Source organism: Astyanax mexicanus, chromosome 13 (genome assembly GCF_023375975.1).
Source record: "Astyanax mexicanus isolate ESR-SI-001 chromosome 13, AstMex3_surface, whole genome shotgun sequence".
Classification (NCBI taxonomy): Eukaryota; Metazoa; Chordata; class Actinopteri; order Characiformes; family Acestrorhamphidae; genus Astyanax; species Astyanax mexicanus.
Window position 1 is genome coordinate 13,858,362 of NC_064420.1, and position 25,228 is coordinate 13,883,589.

General features: G+C 38.3%; 1 protein-coding gene across 1 annotated transcript; it reads right to left on the reverse strand.

The window, feature by feature from the left end:
• Nucleotides 1–63: 63 nt before the first annotated feature.
• On the reverse strand, nt 64–23,845 carry si:ch73-217n20.1 (CUB and sushi domain-containing protein 3). Its single transcript, XM_022677576.2, has 12 exons — nt 23,565–23,845; nt 21,689–21,889; nt 17,796–17,892; nt 15,363–15,436; nt 13,655–14,017; nt 10,583–10,756; nt 9,200–9,385; nt 5,851–5,947; nt 3,740–3,813; nt 1,899–2,078; nt 935–1,118; nt 64–466 (listed from the first exon to the last, which is right to left on the reverse strand). Exons 1-12 carry the CDS (start codon nt 23,629–23,631, stop codon nt 436–438), a joined length of 1,728 nt encoding a protein of 575 aa, XP_022533297.2. The 5' UTR covers nt 23,632–23,845; the 3' UTR covers nt 64–435.
• Nucleotides 23,846–25,228: the final 1,383 nt, after the last annotated feature.

Consider the following 25,228-nt stretch of genomic DNA (forward strand, 5'->3'; position numbering starts at 1 on the left):
TTTTCTTGTCTTTATTCTTAGCTCGACCCTCCAGACACCAAAGAAACCATTAGACAATGATCGTAAAAAGATAGTAAAATGTTTATTTAGCGTAGTGGCCCAGTTCACCCCCCTGAGGCTCCTGCTTAATTTAAAGTGGAGCGGGACATTTTTTAACATTAAAACTATTGAATAGCTAACTTTAGCTCTAAAAGTCAGCTGTGATTTAATGCTGACTGAGAGAAAAAAAGTAGTAAAATGGAGAAAAAACTGATAGCAGGGATGCACTCAGTACCAACTGATCGATTAATGTGTTACACATGTAGTTTAATATTATATTTAATAATAGTACATAAATTAGTTTATGAAGTATTCACATGAAAATACAAAACAAAGATGGATATATTAAGTGGATAAGACAGATTACAGAGTACAAACAGTACCAGCCGTGTTCATTTATTTAGCTGAATCTTTCATGAATCTTTTCCTGAAAAAAAAAAAAAAAAAAAAAAAAAACATTTTTAGACTTGTTATACAAAATGTATCAGTAACTCACTCACTTTACTATTTAATATATTTTGCTATAATGAACCCTGCCTACGCGATGCGGGGAGGATGTTGCTTGGGGTACAGTTCAGAACAGCTTGAGACGGTTCTCAAGCCAGGTCCCCCCCGCAGCTTGAGACGGTTCTCAAGCCAGGTCCCCCCCGCAGCTAGGTGAGTAATGAAGATGAGTGATTAAGACGAGGGTGGTGATGGGGTGGAGGCGGGTGCGAGGTCGAAAGTCACGTAGGTGAGCAGCTGGAAGGTATATATATATATAGGACCAGGGGGAGGAGCTTGGTAAATTGAGGCGTGGTTCATATCCCAAAATTTAGTTAATTCTTAACAACACATATCGTCTCTCTCATGCAAAATCGTCTCAGAGTTGTGTGAAAGCTTATAAAACATTTACTTGCGGACACATTTAGGAAGTTGTGGAGTCCAGTTTCCGTTTGTGCCGCAGGTGATCCACTCAGAACCCTGTATTTTATATCCCGGGTTGCAGGTGATGCGCACCGTGTGCTGAGGGTAATAACGAGGCCTGAAGCCTGAGGCTCTTGATCCAAAGGGCACAGATGGGATCGGACAGCTGATTTCTGAAACACAAACATGAAGAGATTCTGATTAAGAGCACATCAGATTTAATACACTGATTAGTTCACTATTATCTCATTAAATTTATTATTTATAAACATGCTGTCAGCCTCAATATTTCTTCACTAATTTTAAGAATGTATTATAATTTAATTCTGTAGGAATTTAATATTTAGATAATAAAAACATAAGAAGCATAACATCATTCTGCATATTTAACAGTGTTTGCTGAATTAAAATCACTGTAATAAAATGTTATGAATTTATTCTGTGTAATCAAATTATTAAATCATTCTGAGTATGAATTTGGCATAACTTAATTTTGTCTAATTTCATTTATTTATGTTATTTTAACGCCATTATTCTGCACACTAAATATACATTTGATTGTATTCTCAATCTGGATAACATTTAATTTTAGTTTTATTATAGTATCAATATACATTTTAATTACACTAATATAAATTTGATCATAACTTAATTCTGGATATTGAATAAATAATAAAAGTTTTTACTAATTGTAATGTAAATGTTGGAGTTCAGTTTTGTAACGTATACAAATACATTTTGAATGTTTAAATTAATTTTGGATATTCAAATACTGTAATTAACAGAATATAATTTGTTTATTAAAATTATAATGAATGTAATTCAGTGCTAACTCTGTGTATTAGTACTATTATACGTGTTCTTTGTTCTTCCATCATTCTGGAAACTAAATTAATGAAAAGCTAAACTATTAAACTCTGTTCCAGCTGCTCTGTGAGAGCGGTGCTGCTCACCTCGGCACTGAGGGGGCGGGGCGCTCCACGTCCCATTCTCTCTACAGTAAATATCCCGAGCTCCAATCAGAAAGCCCGAGAGACAGCGGTACGACACCGAATGACGAAACCTTACAGGTTCCTCTATGTGTTCAGACATCTCAGCACCGGGGACTTCAGGAGGCACGGGGCAGTAAACAACTACACACACACACACACACACACACACACAGCAGAATACATCTCTGGTTAATGAGCATCTGTAACTGTGCACCAGCTCTGTAGTTCTACTTCATCTAGTGGTTGAAAAAGGAACAGCACCTTTCTGTAAGTAGCTCCTATAATGTAAATTTGATCTGATTGGCTAACGTTCACTAACATTCCTTTTTAATATTCAGTTAATACTTTTAAAAGTGGGAATCACTCTGCTTTCCTTCTGCCAGCAAGTCACATTTTGCAGTAAAGTAAATGGTAACCTGCTTATATGACCTGCAACACTAAAACCAGACATTTAACCATTATATAAAACCCAGTAACAGTAAAGTAAAGGTGGCCACACTGAAGGTGAATGAGGGGTGGCGGAGCACTCCCAATATGCAAATAAATAAATAATAAGAAGAAACCAACAGGAAAGATTGTTGTGTAATAAACTAAGAATTGTTACTGTATTTTTTGCACTATAAGGCAGAATTAAAAACCTTTAATTTCCCAAAAATCGTAAGTGTGCCATTTAATCCGGTGCGCCTTATGTATGAATTCTACCAGTCAGGTATTAAGGAGCAGTAAAGCCACTCCTCTGAAGTTTCAGTTTAATTCCCCAGCAGTATTAGCATTAGCAGCTAACTATGCTCAGTGCTAGCTCTTTTGCAACTCAGAGGTGAGTATTATCGGCCTGTACACTGCTGCTAACACCGGCTAGCACAGCAAGAGCAGCATTACCATTGCCCGCTAACCACAGCGCTAACTCTTAGCTGTTCAGCTAAGAGTATATCAGACTGTAGTCTGTGTGTTTATTGTGTTAAAACAAGCTATGTGGGATGAACCGCTAGCTAACATTGCCCTGGCTTACCAGAACACTGACTTACCGGTTCCTCAGTGTAGCACTGTCGAGTGGCAACCGCTAGCAGATTGTCGCTAACGCTAATGCTCCAGCTTTATTAGAAATCTGTAAATTCTAAGCTTACTGTAAATAAACAGAAGCGCTTCAACAGTTTTCAGGAGAGAAATCTGTGTAGATTAATAACCAGCACTTGTTTCACTTGTCTGACTCGTCTGAAATGTTTTTTTTTTTTTTTAGAATTACAGTTTTGTTTACTTAACTCAGATTAGTTTTACAGGTCTCGCTCCCCAGCAGTGAGACCTGCTAAATTCCAAAGGAAAACATGGCGACACCACTGTTCCTACTACTAGTTACTAGTATGAAAATATACCAGAAAAATAGACCTTTATTGATAGTGTGCCTTATAATCTGGTGTGCATTATAGTGCAAAAAATACGGTAACTAAACTTCACTTTATTGTTTCGTGTCTCAGTTTCGTGTCTATCTGTTTTCAGAGCATAAGGTGCACAACAACACTACACATTTACAATTACCAAACTATGATGGCTAGATGAATTCAGAACATCTCCAAAATCAGTGACAGGATCATGGGTGCCCAAGTCTCACTGATTCTCAAGGAGGCTCTGCCCACCTCACTACTTACTAGGGCCCAGGAGGCAGATACCACAGGACACCTTCTGAGGTCTTGTGGAGTCCAAGCCTCACTAAGGAGCTACACAATATCCTGTCATGGTGCTTCAAATGTTTATTGTTTAAGGCAGATGTTAGAATGTTAAGAAAGAAAAAAGAACAGCCAACTCACTTTCACACACAGGAGTTCTGCCACTCCAGCCATTACCCCTGCAGAGTCTCACACCAGATCCAAACAAAATGTACCTGCAGATCAGCAGGAGGGGGATAAAGAGATTCAAAATGTCCTGCTTCAGTTCTCATTAGTAGGGGTGTGCTATATTGTATTGTATGCAAAAATATCAGCATTTTAGCAAAAAAAAAATACACACTGTTCTCATTTCCCATTATATGTCTGCTAGAGACAGATTATATCTATCCAGTATCATTTATTTTACTTTATTCTGGATAAATTGAGATATTTGGAGTGCCTTATAAGTATCATGACATTCTGGATCATAGATTTCTGTTACAAATCTGATAAAATTATTGTATTTTTAATATCTCAGTTAGGGGATGCAATAATAAAATGTAATGCAGTAGCGTATTCTTGAAATATTTTTTTAACTCAGTGTTTTTTGTCATACCGCCAAGAGTCACAAAAATACCATGAAATATTATGATATAATTTTAGGGTCTTATCATCCACTCCTACTCATAAGTCCCCAAAAGTACAATTAAGATACTCCTAGTTAGGGCAAGACTCCTAACTCTGCATTTGAACATAATTCATATGTACAGTGGCCTACAAAAGTATTCATACCCCTTGAACCTTTTCACATTTTGTTATCTTACAACCACAAACTTAAATGTATTATTTAATGTATTGAGCTTTTAATTGATAGACAAACACAAAGTAGCACATATTTTTAAATGATCGAGATTTTCAAAATTTCAATCAAATAAAAATCTGAAGGTGTCAGTGGTTTATTAGAGAACACTAGTAAACAAACAGCATCATGAAGACCAAGGAACTTATCAGACAGGTCAGAGATAAAGTTGTGGAGAAGAGGTTTAAAGCAGGGTTAGGTTATAAAAACATATCCCAAGCTTTAAGCATCTCAAGGAGCACTGCTCAATCCATCATCCAAAAATGGAAAAAGTATTCTACACCTGCAAACCTACCAAGTCATGCCCATTCACCCAAACTAACAGATCAAGCAAGGAGAGCACTAGTCAGAGAAGCAGGCAAGGGGCCCATGATCACTCTGGAGGAGCTGCAAAAATCCACAGGTCAGGTGGCAGAATCTGTCCACAGGACAACTATAAGTCATGCACTTTACAAATCTGGCCTTGAATGGAAGAGTGACACGAAATACACTATTGTGAAAAAAAAAACCCTAGGATCTGCTGTTTGCAGTTTATCCCAAGGGAAGTAGGTCAGATGACACCAAAGTTATACTTTTTGGCCTCAATTCAACGCGCTATGTGTGACGGAAAAGTTAACACTGCTTATCACCATAAACACACCATCCCCACTGTGAAACATGGTGGTGGCAGCATCATGCTGTGGGGATGCCTTTCTTCAGCAGGAAAAGAGAAGCTGGTCAGAGTTTATGGGAAGATGGATGGAGCTTAATAAAGGGCAATCTGTAAAATACTTAAAACTGGGAAGCAGATCCACCTTCCAGCAAGACAATGACCCTCAACATACAGCCAGAGCTACAGTGGAATGCTTTAGATCAAATAATCTGTGGCTCTCCATCCAACCTGACTGAGCTTCAGCTATTTTGCACAGAAGAATGAGGAACAATCTGTCTCTAGATGTACAAAGCTGATAGAAACAAATCCCAAAAGACCTGCAGCTGTTATTGCAGCCATTATTGATATAGGGGGACTAAATACTTAAAGTCACGCTTTTCATATTTTTATTTGGTTAACATTTTGAAAACCGTGTATCATTTTCATTCCACTTCACAATTATGTGCTATTTTTGGTTGGTCTACCACTTAAAATCTCAACAAATACATTTAAGTTTGTGGTTGTAAGATGTCCAAAAGGGAAAATGTTCACTTTTAGCCACTGTAGTTGATTCCCTAGCTAATCAAGTACATCACTCTACATCTCCCTTTAATGAGCTAGTCTTCAAGAAATGTTCTCAGCTTTGTTTACTTGAATGTCTTCAAAATAAACAAATCATCCATTACAGAGCTTTCACTTTAGGCACAGCATGTTCAATGTACGTCAAATACCCTTGTTTTTACTCAGCTTTTATTAAATGCTGGAGATTTTGCTGATTCTTACCCTTCATCACACTCAGCTGTAGCGGTATCACCAAAAGACACGCCTGTGTACTGAAAACGACCATTTTGGATCTCTCCAGCTGACCCACATCGTTTCTCTTGAATAAAGGAGGAAAAAACTTTATTAGAATGGTAATAAATAAGTACAGATACATACAAACCATAAACTGTGTATAGCTGGACAGAGCATCGTCTCTCAAAAGTGAAGCCACCACAGGTCGGGCGCCCCCTGCTGTTCGGTTTCAGAAAGCTGTGTAACTCCACCCATCCCCATAGGTTTCAATGGCAAAACAGACAACTTTCAATCACGTTTTTTTTCCAATATACTGTAATTCTACCTCCATTATTTAAATGTAACAGCTAGTGTAACCTCTGCTTATATTGTTACATTTTTATATCCTCACAAAATTCGTTTTTTAAAATGTTATTCAGCTCTATTCAAAAAAGGTGTGGTTATTGTGAAAGGGACCAATGACATAGACTGTGTGAGCTCTGTGGAGGCAGCCCTCAGGGGCGGGGTTATTTAAATGAGTAGGCGGTCTCTCCACAGTCTTTCTCCCTCCTCTGGTCTCTACTGCACAGACTCGGGTGTCAGGATCGGCAACATGGAGGAAGATTTTGGCTTCATTTTTTATTGAATGAATGGGAACAGCGACGTGGCGTCCATCTTTTTACAGTCTCTGATACAAACCTATAGATGATATAGTAGAAACACTTCATAGTTAAATACATTACATAATTGCAGACTATAGTGTGTCTGTTGCATACTTATTATCCCCCCCTTTCACCGTGTTCTTTAATGGTCAGAACCCCAAAGGAACACCACAGAGCAGGACATATTTGGATGGTGGGTAATTCTCAGCACTGCAGTGGCAGTACACAGCACACTCCTCTGTCCATCAATGGTACTGCTGTGGAGAAGGTGGGCTGCACTAAGTTCCTGGGTGTGCACATCACAGAGGACCTCTCCTGGAGCACCAACTCAGCATCATTAGCCAGGAAAGCCAATCAGAGGCTCTACATTCTCCACAAGCTGAGAAGAGCTGGAGCCCCCACCCCCATCATGAGCACCTTCTACAGAGGGGTCATCGAGAGCATCCTGACCAGCTGTTTCACCATGTAGTACGGGGCCTGCACAGCATCCTGACGGTTTTTATCACCGTTTTAAATCATCTTGGCATGTTCTTCTCCACCAGTCTTACACACTGCTTTTGAATAACTTTTTGCCTTTACTCCTGGTGCAAAACTTCAAGCAGCTTAGCTGGGTTTGGTGGCTTGTGATCATCCATCTTTCTCTTGATTATATTCCAGAGGTTTTTAATGTGGTAAAATCAAAGACACTCATCATTTTAAGTGGTCACTTATTTTTTTTCCAGAGCTGTATTCAGTATTGATTAGTGCTGTAACAATACATCGATCTGTATTGATGCATCGATACAAACTATGAACGATACGATGCATCGATTTGACGTAAAAACATCAATGCATGTGGTTTTCACTGCAGAAGCGCCATTCTGACTGTGTAAAGTAGAATGCTTAAAAGCGTCAAATATTCTAAACACACTGACCAACTAACCCACTCATATTCTTTAGTACTACTTTAATTACCTGCATGCTAATTTACAACCATCTACATGAAACCAGTCGCCAGAAATCTCTAACTGAAAACAGCCTGTTTTTTCACATTGTTTACATGTGGAACACGCCTCCCCAACAAAATAGCCTAAATAAAATAATAAAATATTATTAGTATGTAAAATTACATCAAATTTTATTATAGAAAATTCACTTACTATCACAGCATCCACAATACAGCTCTGAACCGCAGATAAAATATCCATAAAGTCCTTTATTTGCCTGCTCACTTCTCCTCACACACATGCGTTTATTTTCAGCACAGCCACAACGTAATATTCTCAAGCTCCTAGCGACCACACAATGTAATGTTTTCACGTAAAGTTGTACGTGAATACAAAGCTAAGGATGTCCTCTATAGATTCTGTGGTTTTTATTGGTCCACAAACCACTATTTTTCTTTTGAACCAATGGCGTGAGTGCCGGATCACATTGTGTTCAGGGTTGTCCAATCAAATCAGGTCATAGCCTTTCTCCAGCGTCACAAAAGTGATTGACACCTATTTCACCAATAGTCCACCCTTAGACGAATACATTGGTACATAATTTGCCCTGATTGGTTTCCTAATGGCTGGGGGTGAGGCATGCCTAACCGTCACCACGTAGTGGGCTGTCACCAAAATCACTCTGCTGAACATAGGTGCGCCCACAGCGCGCATACGTGTGATTTTGTGTCATTTCATCAAAAAATATTAATATTACTCTGAAATAGACTTACATTAATTTATTTTATCACAAACAAACACAAATATTACAAACTCTGGTTGTACAGAGACAGATTTACTTGTGTATATTTGTATGAGATTAGGTGCGCTCTGGAGAGATTTTGAACACGTTGGAGACGCCTGGTGGACACCTAATATAATGCAGTGTAACTCTTCAATGCTTTGTGATATGAATTACAAATTTTGTAATTTGTTTGTCAAGACCCTACTGAATCAGGAAATGTAGAGAATGATTTACTATTCATCACCAACATCCATACCCACATTGTAAACTCTAAATATAACAGGCGCTTTTTTTTCTGCATTTGATGTTCTCAAATAGAACCTAAATAATGGAATTGTTGAAGTGAATTATTGTTTACTGTTTATGATTACACTGCATTTGTGTCACGAAGACCCAGGCATTTGACATTTAATAATAAAACATTCAAATAATATTTTGTTTGCATTTTTGAGTTCTTAGAAAAGGAACAGATTATAATCGCATTAAATTGTATTGAACCGTATCGTATTGTATCTTTGACTAAAATAATCGTATCGTATCGTATCTTAATGAATCTTGTGATTTACACCCCTAGTATTGACAATCAAACTACTTACTTGATTTGACTTGACAGTGGCATGGTGGTGGTGTTTGTTAATGTTTGTATGAGTGGATCAGACACAGCAGTGCTGCTGGAGTTTTTGAACACTGTGTCCTCTCACTGTCCACTCTATTATATACCTATACCTAGCTGCTTCACCTTGTAGATGTACAATATATATGTGAATATATTTAGACATGCCAAAATCATCATATAAATATATAATTTGATTACATACTTACCTCTCAACCTACAGCAGTGCACAACATAGACATATACTTCAACAAAAGCAGGACCATCCCTTTCTAACACCCTTGATTTTAGAAGAAACTATAAAAGAGCAGGTGTCCCAATACTTTTGTTGAAGCAGTGTACTGTGAAAAATATTTTCTTATTATCAACTTACTTTCACATCTCATCTGTAACGGCGTCCAGCGGCCGTTCTCACAGCGAATGCTGGAACTTCCTCCAATTGAGCGATATCCATAAGCACAAGTGAAGCGCACAGTGGCTCCAGACTCAAACTCTCTCATACTGAGATATTCCTCTCTGGGTTGAGCGCTCGGGTAGTGCGGAAATCTGTCACACGATCCTGTCGAAAGTGGACATTAAAACCAAACATTAATACATAACTATACCAATGAACTCTGTTCTGTGCTTATTTAACAGTGTAGTTAAAATTGTCATCTAAAAGCTGCTAAAAAACAAATAATTAAGGCATTCTGTTTAGGTGCGCACCATATTTTATTATACACAATATATTGTAAAACATTAATATCAAGATTTAAAAAAGAAGAGTATTGTTTAAAAGTTTTAAGGGTGTTTTTAGTATAATTGCTTATATGTACCTAGTTTATACATACGGTGCCATTCATTACCCTACCAACCTAAACTTATTGTATTTTATTGAGATTTGTAGCACATAAAAGTGAAGTGGAACGAAAACGATACATACCCAAAAGTATTCAGCCCCCCTATATCAATACTTTGTAGAGCCTATTGTCGCTGCAATTACAGCTGCAAGTCTGCACTTAGTATTTTGGTAGTTTTTGTTTATATTATTTTTATGTAACTTTTTATTTAAATTATTATTATTTCATACAAAATCAAAATGAGTCTTGGTAATGTACTTTTTCACAAAATAGATAAATGTTTACAGATGTTGGTACAGATGCTTTAATATGATGCACAATAAATATAATTTAAGGCCCAAAAATGTCAACTTTTTAAGTGGAAAATAATTTATTGTAGTGAAAATTAAAACTTAACATCTCCCAATTTTCTTTACAAATTTTGTTCCATTGTAAAGCAGAACTTGTAAGTATGTTAGCTAGCTCACCGCTAACGTTAGCTAGCTCTCCGCTAACCTTAGTTCTCTACTCAGTAACGTTAGCTAACTCACTGCTAACGTTAGTATGCTAGCTAGCTAACCGCTAATTTTAACTCTGGTAACCTTAGTTCTTACCTTGTTAACATAAGCTAGCTCTCCACTAATGCTAGCGAGCTCGCAGCTAATGTTAGCTAGCTCTACGTTAGCTTTAGTTCTCTAGTCCTGTGGTAACACTTTACAATAAGATTCAGGGGTGTGGGGTTTACAGGGGCGAGTAACACAAAAGCAACGCAATAGTTACTTTTACTGGTAACTAGTTACTTTTATAGTGGAGTAACTCAGTTAGTAACTCAGTTACTTTTTTGGAGAAGTTATTAGTAACTATAAATAATTACTTTTTCAAAGTAACATGCCCAACACTGGTGATATCACACCGATGCACATCTAACTGATTCTTACGTGAAACACAGGTGGGTACAGCTGGTGCCCAGGAGCCGTTAGCAGCACAGGTTATGTTTTCGGACCCTTTGAGCTGGAAACCATCGTTACAGGTGATCTTCACAGTCATGTTAAACCTACGCCAATTACGAGATTTACTGCTGTGGGGAATCATCAGTTCTGGACATTTAATCACTGCAAAGGAACACAAAACACATTTTAACAGTGAGTGGGTTTATATGCACTAAAAAATCTGATTATTGCAGAACATCAAAGTTTGTTAGTAATCTGACTAACAATTTTAATACTTGACATCAATATTGTGTTAAAGCCAAACTTCATACCATGGCGTTTTAACACACAAGGTCTTATTTACACCCTGCACAGGGCATATCGCGATGCTCATTGCTACCTTACACCTCGTCAACAGTCTATTTTCACGTCTTGTGCCGTTAAAATAGCGACAGAGCTTATGAATATATCTACACTGATGGGTGTGGTGGTCTGGAAGTGAGGTGTGTTCATGTTCATCTCTGGCATATTGCTATCTTTGCAGCAGAAAACACAGGTATAGGAAGCGATTCAGTTAGCAAACCTTTTGTTACAGTTTGCTGTCATGTGTTAATAATTTACTGTCTTATTATACAGATGCCTAGTTTGAACGCAGACACAAAGGCTATAAACTGTATAGAGCTTAGATTCTGTGCCCGTCGGGCCGAGATTTCCCACCACATTCCTCGGGCTGGGTTGGGTCGGGCTCCAGAAAATAGTCCGAGATGTAGGCATGTTTTCTTATTCTAACGAAATAGCGAAAACTGAAAGTGAAAAAAACAATTGTGTTAATGGTAATTAAAAGGAAAAAATATAACTCAAACTGTTTTGTGTGTTTATAAAACTAACTAAAACGAACTGAAATTACTGATAGAATACCCTCATTTTCGTGTTTAATTTATTTATAAGCGCTGTTGTACAGTGGAGTTGTACAGCAGGCAGTGTTGTTCCGATTCTGTTTGCGAAGCGGAGTCGGATTCAGCAGGGAGTCGGCTACGGCACAGCAGCAGCAGCGCGCGGCACCTCGTGGTCCGTGGCGTTTGTTCTCGTTTAAAGCGCTCGCGCTAGCCGCAAAATACGACAGAAAACACTGAGAAACTGCAGAACTATGCATGGGAATAGAATATAAGCGAGAGGCAGATGAAAGAAAAACAGGAGATACAGTTTGTGAGAACCTTTACCTGTGGGTAGCTCATACCAGAAATCTTTCTCTCGCTCTCTCTCTCTCTCTCTTTCTCTTTTTTCTCTCTCGTTTCTTAGATTGGTCTCTCTGATGAGAGGTGTGAAAACTAATAAAAACTAGCAAACCCATTCTAAAATCAAATTAAAACTTATTGAACTGTAGGAGAAAAAATAAAAACTAAATAAAATTAAACTATAATAAAATATGAAAAATGTAATCACGTAGCTCTGGGCGCACAAGAAAGCCTGCGTTTGACTTGCAGCACTGTGTGTAGCTGTTCTTAAAAATCATTTAAATTAAATAATATTTCTATGCTATGTTACAGTGTAAATAAACATAATTCTGATTATATTTCGCTCATTCAATCAACCCGAAAACATCCAGTTTATGGGACAGATCGGGTCGGGCTTGGGCTCATAATGACAGTTTATGGTTCGGGTTGGGTCGGGCCCGGGCAGAACGTGCACGGGCTCGGGCTGGGTCGGGTCGGATTTTTTGGGCCCGATCTAAGCTCTAAAAAAAGTTAATCTACTATGGGTGTAATGACATAAGTTTTTAACAATAAATATATATTTTTATTTCAAAGGTGAAATATTTGACTGAAAATATTTTATTTGAGTGATAAAATGCAAAACTGCAGGTAAATTTTTAAATATGTTTTTAAGTAATCGTCTTGTAATGGATGTCAATAAAGTTTTACTTTGTTATGAATTATGTATGATTAATCATATGCAGTAAAATACAAAACAGTATTCAAATACTGCAGCTGTTTTTATCATAAACCTAACAACTTCTCTCCTGTAAGATCTTTTCAGACCTTAGAATTTTTGTCAAAATGTGTGAGGGTTCTGTATTCAACTGAGGGATCTATACAGTCCTGATAACCTATGACCGAATCTCAATGCGTGGTAACCTATGACCGAATCTTAATGCGTGGTAACCTATGATCGAATCTCAATGCATGGTAACCTATGACCGAATCTCAATGTGTGGTAACCTATGACCGAATCTTAATTCGTGGTAACCTATGACCGAATCTCAATGCGTGGTAACCTATGACCGAATCTCAATGCGTGGTAACCTTTGACCAAATCTCAATGCGTGGTAACCTATGACCGAATCTCAATGCGTGGTAACCTATGACCAAATCTCAATGCGTGGTAACCTATGACCGAATCTCAATGCGTGGTAACCTTTGACCGAATCTCAATGCGTGGTAACCTATGACCGAATCTCAATGCGTGGTAACCTATGACCGAATCTCAATGCGTGGTAACCTATGATCGAATCTCAATGCGTGGTAACCTATGACCGTGTCACTCTGCAGTTTAAACTGTAAAGGCAGGGATGTGTGGGAAAACGAGGCTAGGTGGACCATGCAATTAACAGAACATGGAACGATGTGTCGAAGACTGCAGATACAGAGGTGTGTGTGTTCGCACAGCAGCTTACATGGGCAGACCAGCACTGCTGTTTCACACCCAAAACGATCAAACATTTGTTTTGGTTACCTCTGCATAAGCCTTGCAACACACATTTAACACCTGACCAGAAATATTGTGCAGTTTTATTCTAGCGAGATCTTATGGCAGTAGTTTTCTAACAGTTTTAAACTGACTACATTCAACATGTGGGTTAGGATAGACTTTACAGGATAAACTTTTTACTAACACCCTACTGTGAGCTTTGTTTTATTAAACCTTCCATTACCTTTTATAAAAATAAGTGTCTGATATGTTTCTACAGATCTGTTACACATCTTAGAAAGCCCATTTTTTATTCTCAATTATTTATTAATTCTCATTATTCATTAATAAAAAAAAATCAATATCTGTGCAATCCCAGCCCTCATAGCTTACCGGTACATTTGGGAGGAGCTGACCAGCTGCCTGATGCTTCACACTTGATGCTTAGCTGGAAGCCCACGTTACAGGAGGCAGACAGGAACTCTCCGGGATTGTACATAGGCTTGGTATCATTAAAAATGACATGTGCTTTCGGAAGTTTACATGTTAAAGCCGTTTCAGTGCTGCGGCGGGCAGCGGAGAAAGTGCGAGAGACTGGCCGGGAGGACATTGGTGGGGAGGAGACAAAGACTGGTGAGGAGGAGTCAGACAATGGTGGGGTGGAGTCAGATACTGGTGGGGTGGAGTCAGACACTGGTGGGGAGGAGTCAGACACTCGCAGGAAGGAGTCAGACACTTCTGGGTAAGAAGAAGCAACTAGACAGGAAGAGAAGGAGAAAGATACTGATGAATAAACACAGGTTCATCATGTCATTACAAGGTCAAAACAAGCCAAATAATATAAAAAGCGCAGTCTGTCTTTGGCTCCAGTGGACTAAGGCCCGTGAAACACTGGTTTGATCATGCAGCTTTGCCATCAGCAGCCAGAGTCTGAGAGAGCACAGTTGGCCATGCTCTCTCTAAGTGGGTAGATGCCGCTCTCTACCCTTATCACTCCCAATGATGTGATGTTGGTCAGCACAGGTGTCTGTTGGCTGATGTATTAGAGCATTAATAAAAGTTGGAAAAGAGGCAGAGTCTGACTTCACATGTATGAGAGGTGGCATGTGCTAGTTTTCACCCTCCAAGCATTGGGGCATTACTAGTGACAGTGAGAATCCTAATGAGTGGGCGAGGAAACATAAATAACATAAATATTAAGCCTTAAAATAACAGACCGATCTTACATTAGTATCAGAATTGGTTCTAATATTAACAAAACTCAATCTTAATCAGGTTTTGGATTCTTAGGCCAATCCATGGGACCAATTCATGTACTGAACCTGAAGCTATCTGTGTGTAAAGTCAGACTAACATCATATCAAAGCAAATAGCAAGACTTCACCTGGTCTAATCAGAGTGGTGCCATCAACCTGTCAACAAACATCCAGTCATTACTAATGCTCCTGTTGCTTAATACAGTCACATCCGCAAAACACCCTGCATCAGCCATCATCACGTAGAAAGGCTTCCTGTTCTACTGTAAGACAGTTATTTTAACTAAATAAATATTAAAAAGTAAAACATTTTTCTTTCAGTACTTTTGTCCATATAGTCAGGTATCTGCAGGTATGAGGAAATAAAAATACGACTTTTTAAACAACCCAGATAAAAAAATCTATTATCTATTAATATTTTATTTTAATACATTCTCTGAAATGTTGAAATTATTAAAATTAAAAAAATATTAAAAAAGTATTAATGCTGTACATGTTTTTAAATCTATCTTGCATTTAAGGTTTTAAGAATACTACAGTAAATACAGTTTTGTTTTTATTTCTTTTGAACAGTGATTTAGCATATTGATAAGTGCCTGCAGTTCTCAGTAAGGACAGCAGAGGGAGCAATTAAACTGTATTCAACAACACGTTCCACCACATTGCAGACCTATAAATCTACTTAAGAGAGCAAGTCTTACGACATCCTGAAAAAAATCCACCATGGAACCTGTACCACACAGTCTAAGTGTAGATGATCCAGGTCAAAGGTCTGAAACAGTTAAAAATATAAAAAAGTATATATCTAGACTTCTGTGTAAAAAAGCGTGTAAAACTCGTCTTACCCTCACAAGTGGGAATGGTTCCACTCCACCCACTATCGAGACATTCCCTTACACTCTCTCCTCTAAGGACAAATCTGAAAATGAAAATGAATCAAAGAGAAACAAGTGTTATTAATGGCATTACAACAGAAATCTGTTCAGAAAGGCCTTTTCCTATGATCTAGGATTGGGGCTGCACAATACTGGAAAAAGGGATACTGTGATATTTTGTTGTAAACATATGGTGTAATATTAAAAATACCAGAATTTTCACCAGATATCTCAAAAAAATAATGATACATTGATATAGTGATATATATAATGAAAAATTAGAACAACGGAAATGTTCCCTTTATGTTAAGCAATTGATATCATGATTTATATGGTTTCATAGTGTCTGTCATGACATTAAACTAAATAAATATAGAGTGGACATTCAAGGAAGGGATCAAAGCCACACCTTCCTCTGAACCTAGAATATCCATTGAAAATCCCTGCCGAGAAAGAAACCCTTCGTTCAGTAAATCAGATTACATCCCTACACTGCTCATAATAGGATTACATTCATGTTCTGTTGACTGCTCAGCAGCTACACAGGAAAACAAGCGTGTGGGAGTGAACCAAAGAGTATGTTCTGGTACACACACTCCCAGAATAATTTATTTATCACAACAATCATGGAAATCCGCTGGGTGGGACAGTGCTGATTAACTTCTGAAAATTTACAAAAACACTGCCACCCAAAATCAACAGTTTGTAAGTGGATTTTAGCCTCTCTGTGATCCAGCACCATGAGTCACTGTAGTTCTGAGGAACCACTCCAGTGGGAAACACAGGGGTCATTCAGATGGGTGGCACCTCATCCAGGTAGTACTGAACTGTATGACTGTATCATTTCATTTCCTTTATTAAGAAAGGAAGCTGTGTCCTATAAACTTAGAGATGTGGGCTTTGGAACAGAAGGTTGTTGGTTTGATCCCCTGGACTGGCAGTACGGTTGGAGAGGATGAGGCAGGACAAATACTGGTACTCCCAAATGTTACCTGGATGCTGAGGTGGTGGCCCACTGCTACAGGTATGCTTTCATTAAGGATGCAGTAAATATATGGCAACTAAAAATAATCGGCTTCAAATTGCTTTAAAAGTGAAACGTGGGAATAATTTATACAGAATAGTGACTGTTTAAAGTATTTTCGGCACTGCTTTGTGCAGTCTTCAGCAAGCCAGCAACAAATTACACATTTCCAAGTTAATGTTTTAATTAAAAAGTGTACAATATGAAAAAATAGAAATATTTAAGCTTCTCAAAGGTTTTTCAGCACTTTTTTCCAAGGATAAGAAGTAGTTTACTGTGTTCGTTTACTGTGAACCTCTACATTACCCTAACTATCTAACTCACTCCCTCACTGTACCTCCCTCTTCCTTGGCTCTGCCTCACTTCCTCATTCTGCCTCACTCTACTTTATTCTACTTTACTTTGACTCCAGCTTTCATTATCACAAAGGAGAAAAAGAATCTCTCTCTCTCTCTCACCCTGTCCGATTAGTTACCTCCTTCTTTACCTTTAGTTTACTACCGTTTGTGGCACTTGTGGCACATTAAGTACATATAACTTAATTGTGGTAAAATAAAAAAAAAAACTGTCTTTAGCTTTGATTGCAGCACGTATTTACTGTGGCATTGTTTCAATAAGCTTCTGCTAAATGTCACAAGATTCATTTTAATCCAGTGTTTCATTAATTTTTCACCAAGATCTTGCAGCAGCATTGATGATGGTAGAGTCTGACCACTGCACAAAGTCTTCTCCAGCACATCCCCAAAGATTCTCAATGAGGTTAAGGTCTGGACTCTGTGGTGAACAATCCATGTGTGAAAATGATGATCTCATGCTCTCTAAATCACTCTTTCACAATTCCAGCCCCATGAATCCTGACATTGTCATTTTGGAATATGCCCGTGCCATCAGGAAAGAAAAAATCCATTGATGGAATATTCTGGTCTGTATTCAGTATATTCAGGGAGTCAGCTGACCTCATTCTTTCAGCACATACTGTTGCTGAACCTAGACCTGCAGACCAACTGCAGCATCAACCCCACATCATTTACTTACTTAAATCCAGGTGAGGACTTTTTTTTGGCCAGTCAGTGTGTTTATATATGCTTCGTATTATACTGTAAGTATTTGCATTAAACAATAAGTACATGCTGTTGGTCTTTGCACACATTTTTTTTTTGTGAATATGCACATTCAAAACAAAAATACTTAGGCAACTTAATTTGTTTCAGTGGTAAAAAAAAATGCTAAATTACTGCAAAACTTTGACGAAGATTTCACTGCTTCTAGTGTGTGTGTGTGTGTGTGTGTTTGGATAGGCCAAATGCAGAGGTTGAATTCCTTTGTACTGCTCTAAAATTGCTTTTTCCTAATGGGATGAAGCTGAGTCGTTCTATTACCCGTTGTTGCACTTGGCGTAGGCTTTAGCTCCGAAAGAGTTTCCATCCTGCTCATATTGTCCGTTATCAATTTCTCCAGCTGAGCCACAACGCTTTTCTGTTAAGAAAGTGCAGGACAGGAAAAGTCAGAAAATCCAAACTAGAGCACAACGATAGTGATTTTTAATCTTAAACATAAAACAGAATACGTTTTAAATCTCCTGTGTTACAGAGAAAGTTACGACTAAATAGACACAAATATTTCACATATAAATTAAACAGTTTTATATATTGCTTAAAAGCGTGCTATTCATGTTTTCAATAAAATAAATCCCATTTATAAATTAAATAAATTACTTAACTAAATAGTACAAAACGGTGAAATCTGAGATAAACAGATTTTTAGATGACTCCAGATGTGGTAGAATGGCATGAAACATTTTCTAAATCACTCCTAGACATGTAATTTATGTCAGCATATCTTGTTGTTCCTAAAATAAAATATTTTTAACTTTAACTTTAAGTTGGTATTCTTAAAAATATGACTAGTGTCATGCCTGCCACAGACTCTGTAGTTCCTTTCTCTGACTCCGCACCAATTATATGTCAAGGGAGAGAAATGCGAGTTCCATCTCTCTTCTATTACTTTTCTTGGATACATCATTGGTCCAACGGGTATCACCATGGACGACCACAAGGTCGAAGCTGTTGTTAGTTGGCCCCAACCTAAATCAGTTAAAGAGCTCCAGAAGTTCCTAGGGTTCGCTAATTTCTATCGTAGGTTTATTAGAAATTTCAGCAGCATTGCGGCTCCCCTCACGGCTCTTCTGAAAGGAGCTACCAAAACTCTAGTATGGACCAGTCAAGCTGAGCAGGCTTTCCAATCTCTTAAAGACTCGTTCACTTCAGCCCCCGTACTTAAACACCCCGATCCTAGTCAACCCTTTGTAGTAGAGGTGGATGCTTCAGAAACTGGGGTGGGTGCAGTTTTATCCCAGAGGTTAGGTAATCCCGAGAAGCTACACCCTGTAGCTTTTTTCTCACACAAGCTCACACCCACTGAGAGAAACTACAGTATTGGCGATAGGGAACTGTTAGCCATGAAACTTGCATTTGAAGAATGGAGACATTGGTTAGAGGGGGCCAACCATCCGTTTATGGTGTTGACTGACCATAAGAACCTGGAATATCTGAATTCTGCTAAAAGATTAAACCCTCGTCAAGCTCGTTGGTCCCTATTTTTCTCCCGCTTCAATTTTTCTATAACTTATAGGCCTGGTTCTAGAAATTGTAAGGCTGATGCTCTGTCTCGCATTTATGCTGACGAAGCATTCCGTGACCCTTCCTCCTCTGAGACTATCCTCCAGCCTGGTGTGGTCGTGTCCTCCATTTGGTGGGAAGTCGATGATGAGAATGCTTTGCGAAATTTTGACATACCTGCTCAGTGCCCTCCAGATAAGTTGTACGTTCCTCCTAGCTTTCGTGACCGTCTAATTACGTGGGCTCATTCGTCCATTACTTCTGGCCATCCTGGTGAGACCCGTACTCAGCTGCTTTTGCTGAATAGATATTGGTGGGAGAGCATGTCTTGTGACATACATAAATTTGTGTCATCCTGTTCTGTCTGTTCCCAGTGTAAAACACCCAAGTCTCTGTCCTCTGGCAAACTCGTCCCGCTGCCTGTCCCTGGTCGTCCGTGGTCTCACCTGGCTGTAGATTTTGTTACCGATCTTCCTCAGTCTCAGTCTTACACCACTATACTCACTGTCATAGATAGGTTCTCCCGTGGAGTTAGGTTTATCCCTTTTCAGTCACTACCTACAGCATTTCAAACAGCTGAAGTTTTGTTTAATCAGGTATTTCGAATTTTTGGCATACCAGAAGATATCGTATTGGATAGGGGCCCTCAGTTTACTTCTCAAGTCTGGTCAGCCTTCTTTGAGCATTTAGGAGTTTCTGTTAGTCTTTCTTCGGGCTATCACCCTGAAACTAATGGGCAATGTGAAAGGATGAACCAGGAGCTAGGTAAATTCCTTAGACTATACGGTTTTGAAAATCCTAAAGACTGGGCTCGTTTCCTCCCCTGGGCTGAAATAGCCCATTATTCCCTTACAAGCTCTACTACTGGAATTACCCCCTTCCAGTGCATGTTAGGATACCAACCCCCAATCATGCCTTGGTCAGGAGTCTCATCCGACGTCCCTGCTGTCGATGATTGGATGAAGAGAAGTGAGGAGGTATGGGAACATACTCATACGCATTGAGACTGCCCTTCGTCGCCAAAAGGATAAAGCGGATCGCCATCGTGGAGAAACTCCCTCCTATCAACCCGGGGACAGAGTCTGGTTATCCACTCGTGATCTTCGAACTTCAGAGGGAAGTAAAAAACTTTCTCCCAAGTACATAGGCCCTTACAAGATTCTGAAACAAATCAATGAAGTTACTTATCGTTTAGACTTGCCCCGTCATTCTCGTCTGTCTAATTCGTTCCATGTTTCTTTGCTTAAACCTGTTATTTCAGGTCCGTTGGCGAGGCCACGCCTGGTGAAACTCCTCCACCTCCGGTGAATGTTGATGGGTCGACCATGTATGCTGTTCGGCAGTTGCTGGACTCGCGGCGGCGTGGGGGCACTCTCCAGTACCTGGTCGACTGGGAGGGGTATGGTCCAGAGGAGAGGAGCTGGATCCCTGCTTCTCATATGTCAGATCCTGGCTTGGTTGCTGATTTCCATCAGCGTCACCCCGAGAAACCGGCTCCTCGTCCTAGAGGTCGACCTCGACGCAGATCTCCCAGTTCGTCCAGCGCTCGTCCCAGGGTCCGTCCTGCATGCCGATCTCTGAGCTCATCAGGTGCCCGTCCTGGTAGTCGTCCGAGAGGTCGCCCAAGGAAATCCAGTTCGGTCCAGCAACGTCGTGGCGTCAGTAGGTCACCCGGAGACGTCACCGGGGAGTTGGCTGCGAGTCGTCCCAGGCAGCCTTGCTCCTCGGCCTGCCCTGACTCTCGGGCGTTCTACGTCACCGGAATTTTAGACTGTGTTCAGGTGTTTGTAATTTAGTTTTAGTATAAATATCAGTCTGTTTGTCTCGCGTGTCGCGAGGTATTTTCCCTGTATTTCCAGCGATATACTGAGCGTTCTTCTTCCGTCTATATTACCCGTGTATGACCTTTGTTTTGTTCTTTTTCGACTACGTTTCTGCCTTACCCTTTTGTTCTGTTTGTTTTGTGATTTTTCTGGTTTATTGAACTCTGCTTCTGTTTTATGGTTTCGTTTTCGGTTTGTGATTCGGCTCTGATGTTTTGGTTGGTTGTTTTTCTGGCTTTGACCCACGCCTGTTATCGGACTACCCTATCAGCTTACGTGCTTTATAATAAAGCCTCGTTTTGTTTTTACCACGAGCGTCTGACTCCCGTCTGTGGCGTTACAACTAGTGATTTAAACTTTTTTATTTTATTTATTATTTTTATTTTTTTATTATTCTATTTAAAGCACAGTACATTATGGTTTAGTACTATATTGTATTATAGTTTGAACCAAATCCTTTGGTCCATGATAACATTTTAACCCAATGTAAAAAAACAATTGCCAGGTTTCCATTATGACAGAAAGAGAAAAGTTTTTTTGATGATAACAGTAATATACTGTATATTAAACTAAATTACAGTATGTAGTTTATAGTAGTTTATAACATTACAATTACAATATACTATTAACTGTATTTAGTATTTACCTGTACAGGCTATTGAAATCATGTTCTAAATGGATTAAAATGTTTTTTTTAAATGACTAAAGACATCAGTACAGTAGAAGTAAACTATATTGTGATGTATCACAAGTCATTGATAAATAAATTATATAAGTGCAGTGTACAGTAACTAAAGCGTGCTCTTCTGTAAGATCAGTAACACTGATTACTTGTGCATGTCATGCTGGGTGGTTCCCATTGGCCGTTCCTGCAGTAGGACACTCTGATTCCACTGGTCTGCGTGTAACCCACCGCACACTTATAAGCCACCCGCTGTCCATCTTCAAACTCCACCTGCGAAGCGTACCTCTCATCCAGCCTCTTATCTGGATACGACTCTGGAAGGCCACACTTACTGGGGCCTTGAGACACTGTCAGAGATAACAACATTAAGAATACAGCAGAATGAGAAACTGCAATTTTACATGAGAACAAAAATACTTAACTTTTAAGTGGAAGTCAGTGTAAAAAGATTTTAGGGCTGGGTGAAATAAATAATAAATAAATAAATAAATAAATAAATAAATAAATAAATAAGTGTATTATATTTTCTGTGCCAAAAAACATAAAAAATATACAGTCTAATGTTTCTTTTAAATTTATGCTCAAGGGAGTTAAAACCATGCAAGCACACTAAAACCAATATAAAAACACAAGCTTAGTTTTGCTTGAAGTGTGATAAATGATATTATCATATCGAAATCACATTAGTATGCATGAAAGAATATTTACATAGTAGTTTTTCAGAATCTGCCACTGCTAATGAATTTTGCCCGCATTTTACTATATATATATATATATATATATATATATATAGAGAGAGAGAGAGAGAGAGAGAGAGAGAGAGAGAGAGAGAGAGAGCTCGTCAACAAGCACTATGCAATGTTCCCTGCAACTTTTATATTGAACAAGGTGTAAAAAAAAAATCATTAATAAGATGTCAGTTGAGCCAAAGTGCAAAAATATGTAAATCACTGCCACAACAGTCAACCATTTCTTTAAAATAAAGATTTTCTTATGAGAAAATCAAAGGAATTAGTGGACTTGCTTTTAAACAATGCTTTTCACGAGTTTTGTAACCTTCTTCGGCTTAGAAACCTTGTAAAAATCTGAGTCTAAGATTGACAAGTAAGTTACATGGTTTGAATTTTACATTTTAAAAAAAGTAAAAAATATATATTAATTAAAAGATAAGAAAAAGTACGTTTAATTTGGAAGAGTCACAACAAACAAATGGCACCCTTTCGGGGTGGAATGGCCCAAATACTTTTACACTCAAGTGAAAAACCTCTACAGAGTTTTAGTGGAGTAATTTTTTTTTGGTACGTTACTTTAACTCAAGTAAAACTATTTAATGTAATATAATAATATAATGATAATTATATAATATCTACTGTGCCTTTAATAGTGGAACAGTGCGGGGAAAAAACGTGTAGGAACTACTTTTCCCTCCGCCATCACCTCTCCTTCACCTCTCCAGACAGATGGGCTCGGCGTTTAACTCACTGCATTTACACTCCATTAGCTGAACAGCGCTTTACTTAAACATTATCATTAATTAGCTAATTAGCTTAACTAACAAGTAGAAGGAAAATAGTTTTATATGAAGCATAATTAGCGACAATGCTGTAGAAATCTATATAAATGTGGTGACCAGCCAAAAGGCTGAACCAAATAAAAACAAAATAACGTTACTAACGTTAAGGTTGGTTACTAACTTAACGTTAAATGTTAACTAGTATATTACGTTAGCGTTAGCTAGCTAACACAGCTAACCTAACGTTACTAGTGTTTTTTAACTAGTTGGATAGCTAAGTTAGTTTGAGGTAAAAATAAACTAAAATCTTTATGTAAAAAATAACGTTACAAAAGAAGTAACACTGATATGTTAACTGAATATAAGTACTTTTAACCACATTCTACCCACTTTTAATACTGTAACAAGTAAGAAAACTTAGAATTAAGCCTATTTAAACGCTAATAAACACAGGAAATAAAGACAAACATCCACACAGCTCAAACCTTTATAACGTTAACGCTGCTTACCTACTAGCGAGGTTAACTGCGCTGACAGAAGCAGCAGCAGCGCTGAGCTCCACAGAACCACAGCCATCCCAGCCCGCTCTGATCCAAAACTCGCTCAATAAAAACTCCACAGACCGCGGTGATCTCAGTCCTGCTGCTGCTCGAGCTGAAGTGCTGGTCTAAATTAACTAACAGCGGTTTATAAACTCAGCTCTGCTCCTACTGCTCTAACTATCGCTCCACAACACACTACAGTACACCTCACTCTAAACCCACCGCTCTCAGACTACCCACTGATCCCGCCCACTGATTGGCTGGACCACAGAGCCCGTCCTTGCCCGAATACGTGTGGGGAATTAAAGGTGTAATAATAGTACTACACCACGTCACTAAACGATAAATCACTAAAATAGCAGCATCTTACTGATCCTTTAGAATTACTAATTATAAGAAATGTCTAAAAACTGCAAGAATTTGTGATGAGCTTTCACTGGACTCTTGTTAATATTTCTTTATCTTTATGTTTTTTTTTTTCTTTTCCTTTTCTCCCTAATATATAGTTGCTATGGAAGCCCATTCCATTATAATAATCCAGCACATTTTTAAAATAATTATTAAGTAAACTGCTGTCTCAGTATTTTTAGATAGTAAGTCATTTTTCCCCAAAAGCAAACGCATTTGCTATCTCAAAATAATGACTTAGTATGTCAAAATATTGAGATAGTATCTTAAAATCATGACTTAGTATGTCAAAATATTGGGATAGCAGTTTTTTTTTTTTTTTTTTTTTTTTTTTAGGTGGCGGGAATGAGCTTCCATACTCATTTACTGTCTCTTAAATGTGTTTAAAAAAAGCATTTAAATGTAGCATCTTAATGTATACATAAGTAATGAAATATAATATAAGTGCATACATTAAATCTACCCAGCTTAAATTAAACACAACACTTTCTGGCATTGTCAAAACTTATTCATAACAGAGATAAATATACACCTGCATATAGATTAAATATTATACCTTCATACACATACATATACATTCACAGAAAAAAAAGCATATATTAATAGGGGTTATATATTTTCATCCTTTAATCCTCTTTCCTCCACAGTTTCTGCGTTCTTTAGCTCTGCAATCTCAGGGTTCCGAGTCAGGCACTTTTACTGTGGCCAGCCCAAGGTACACCTGTGTAATAATCTGTGTCTAATCAGCATATTGATGTGCCCCACCTGTGACTGGTGGTTTACCTCAGCAAAGGAGAAGTGCTCACTAACACAGATTTAGACCCAATTGTAAACAAAATCTAAGAGGAAAAAAAAGAGAAAAAGGCCTTTATGTACATAAAAAAGTTCAGCTCATGAAAAATGAGAGCAAAACCAAAAGTGTTGTGTTTATATTTTGCTCAGTGTATGTCTTTCTCCCGCCAATCTCCTGGGATAAGACCCAGGTACAAAGTGTTACAGTTGTATGGTATACCCAACTCTAAAATTATGGATACTGTTTTTCTAATCTATGTCGAGTAACATAATAAACCCAAGAACCACCTGAAAATGTATATAGCCAGCATGTAGCTTTTTTCTACGGTTTCTCCAGCATTTTGTATGAAATTCATCTTTTTGTTTGTCTACCCTACTAAACTTCTTTAGCCTTGTTTCATTGTTTTTTGTTAAATCAAGTAATCGCAAAA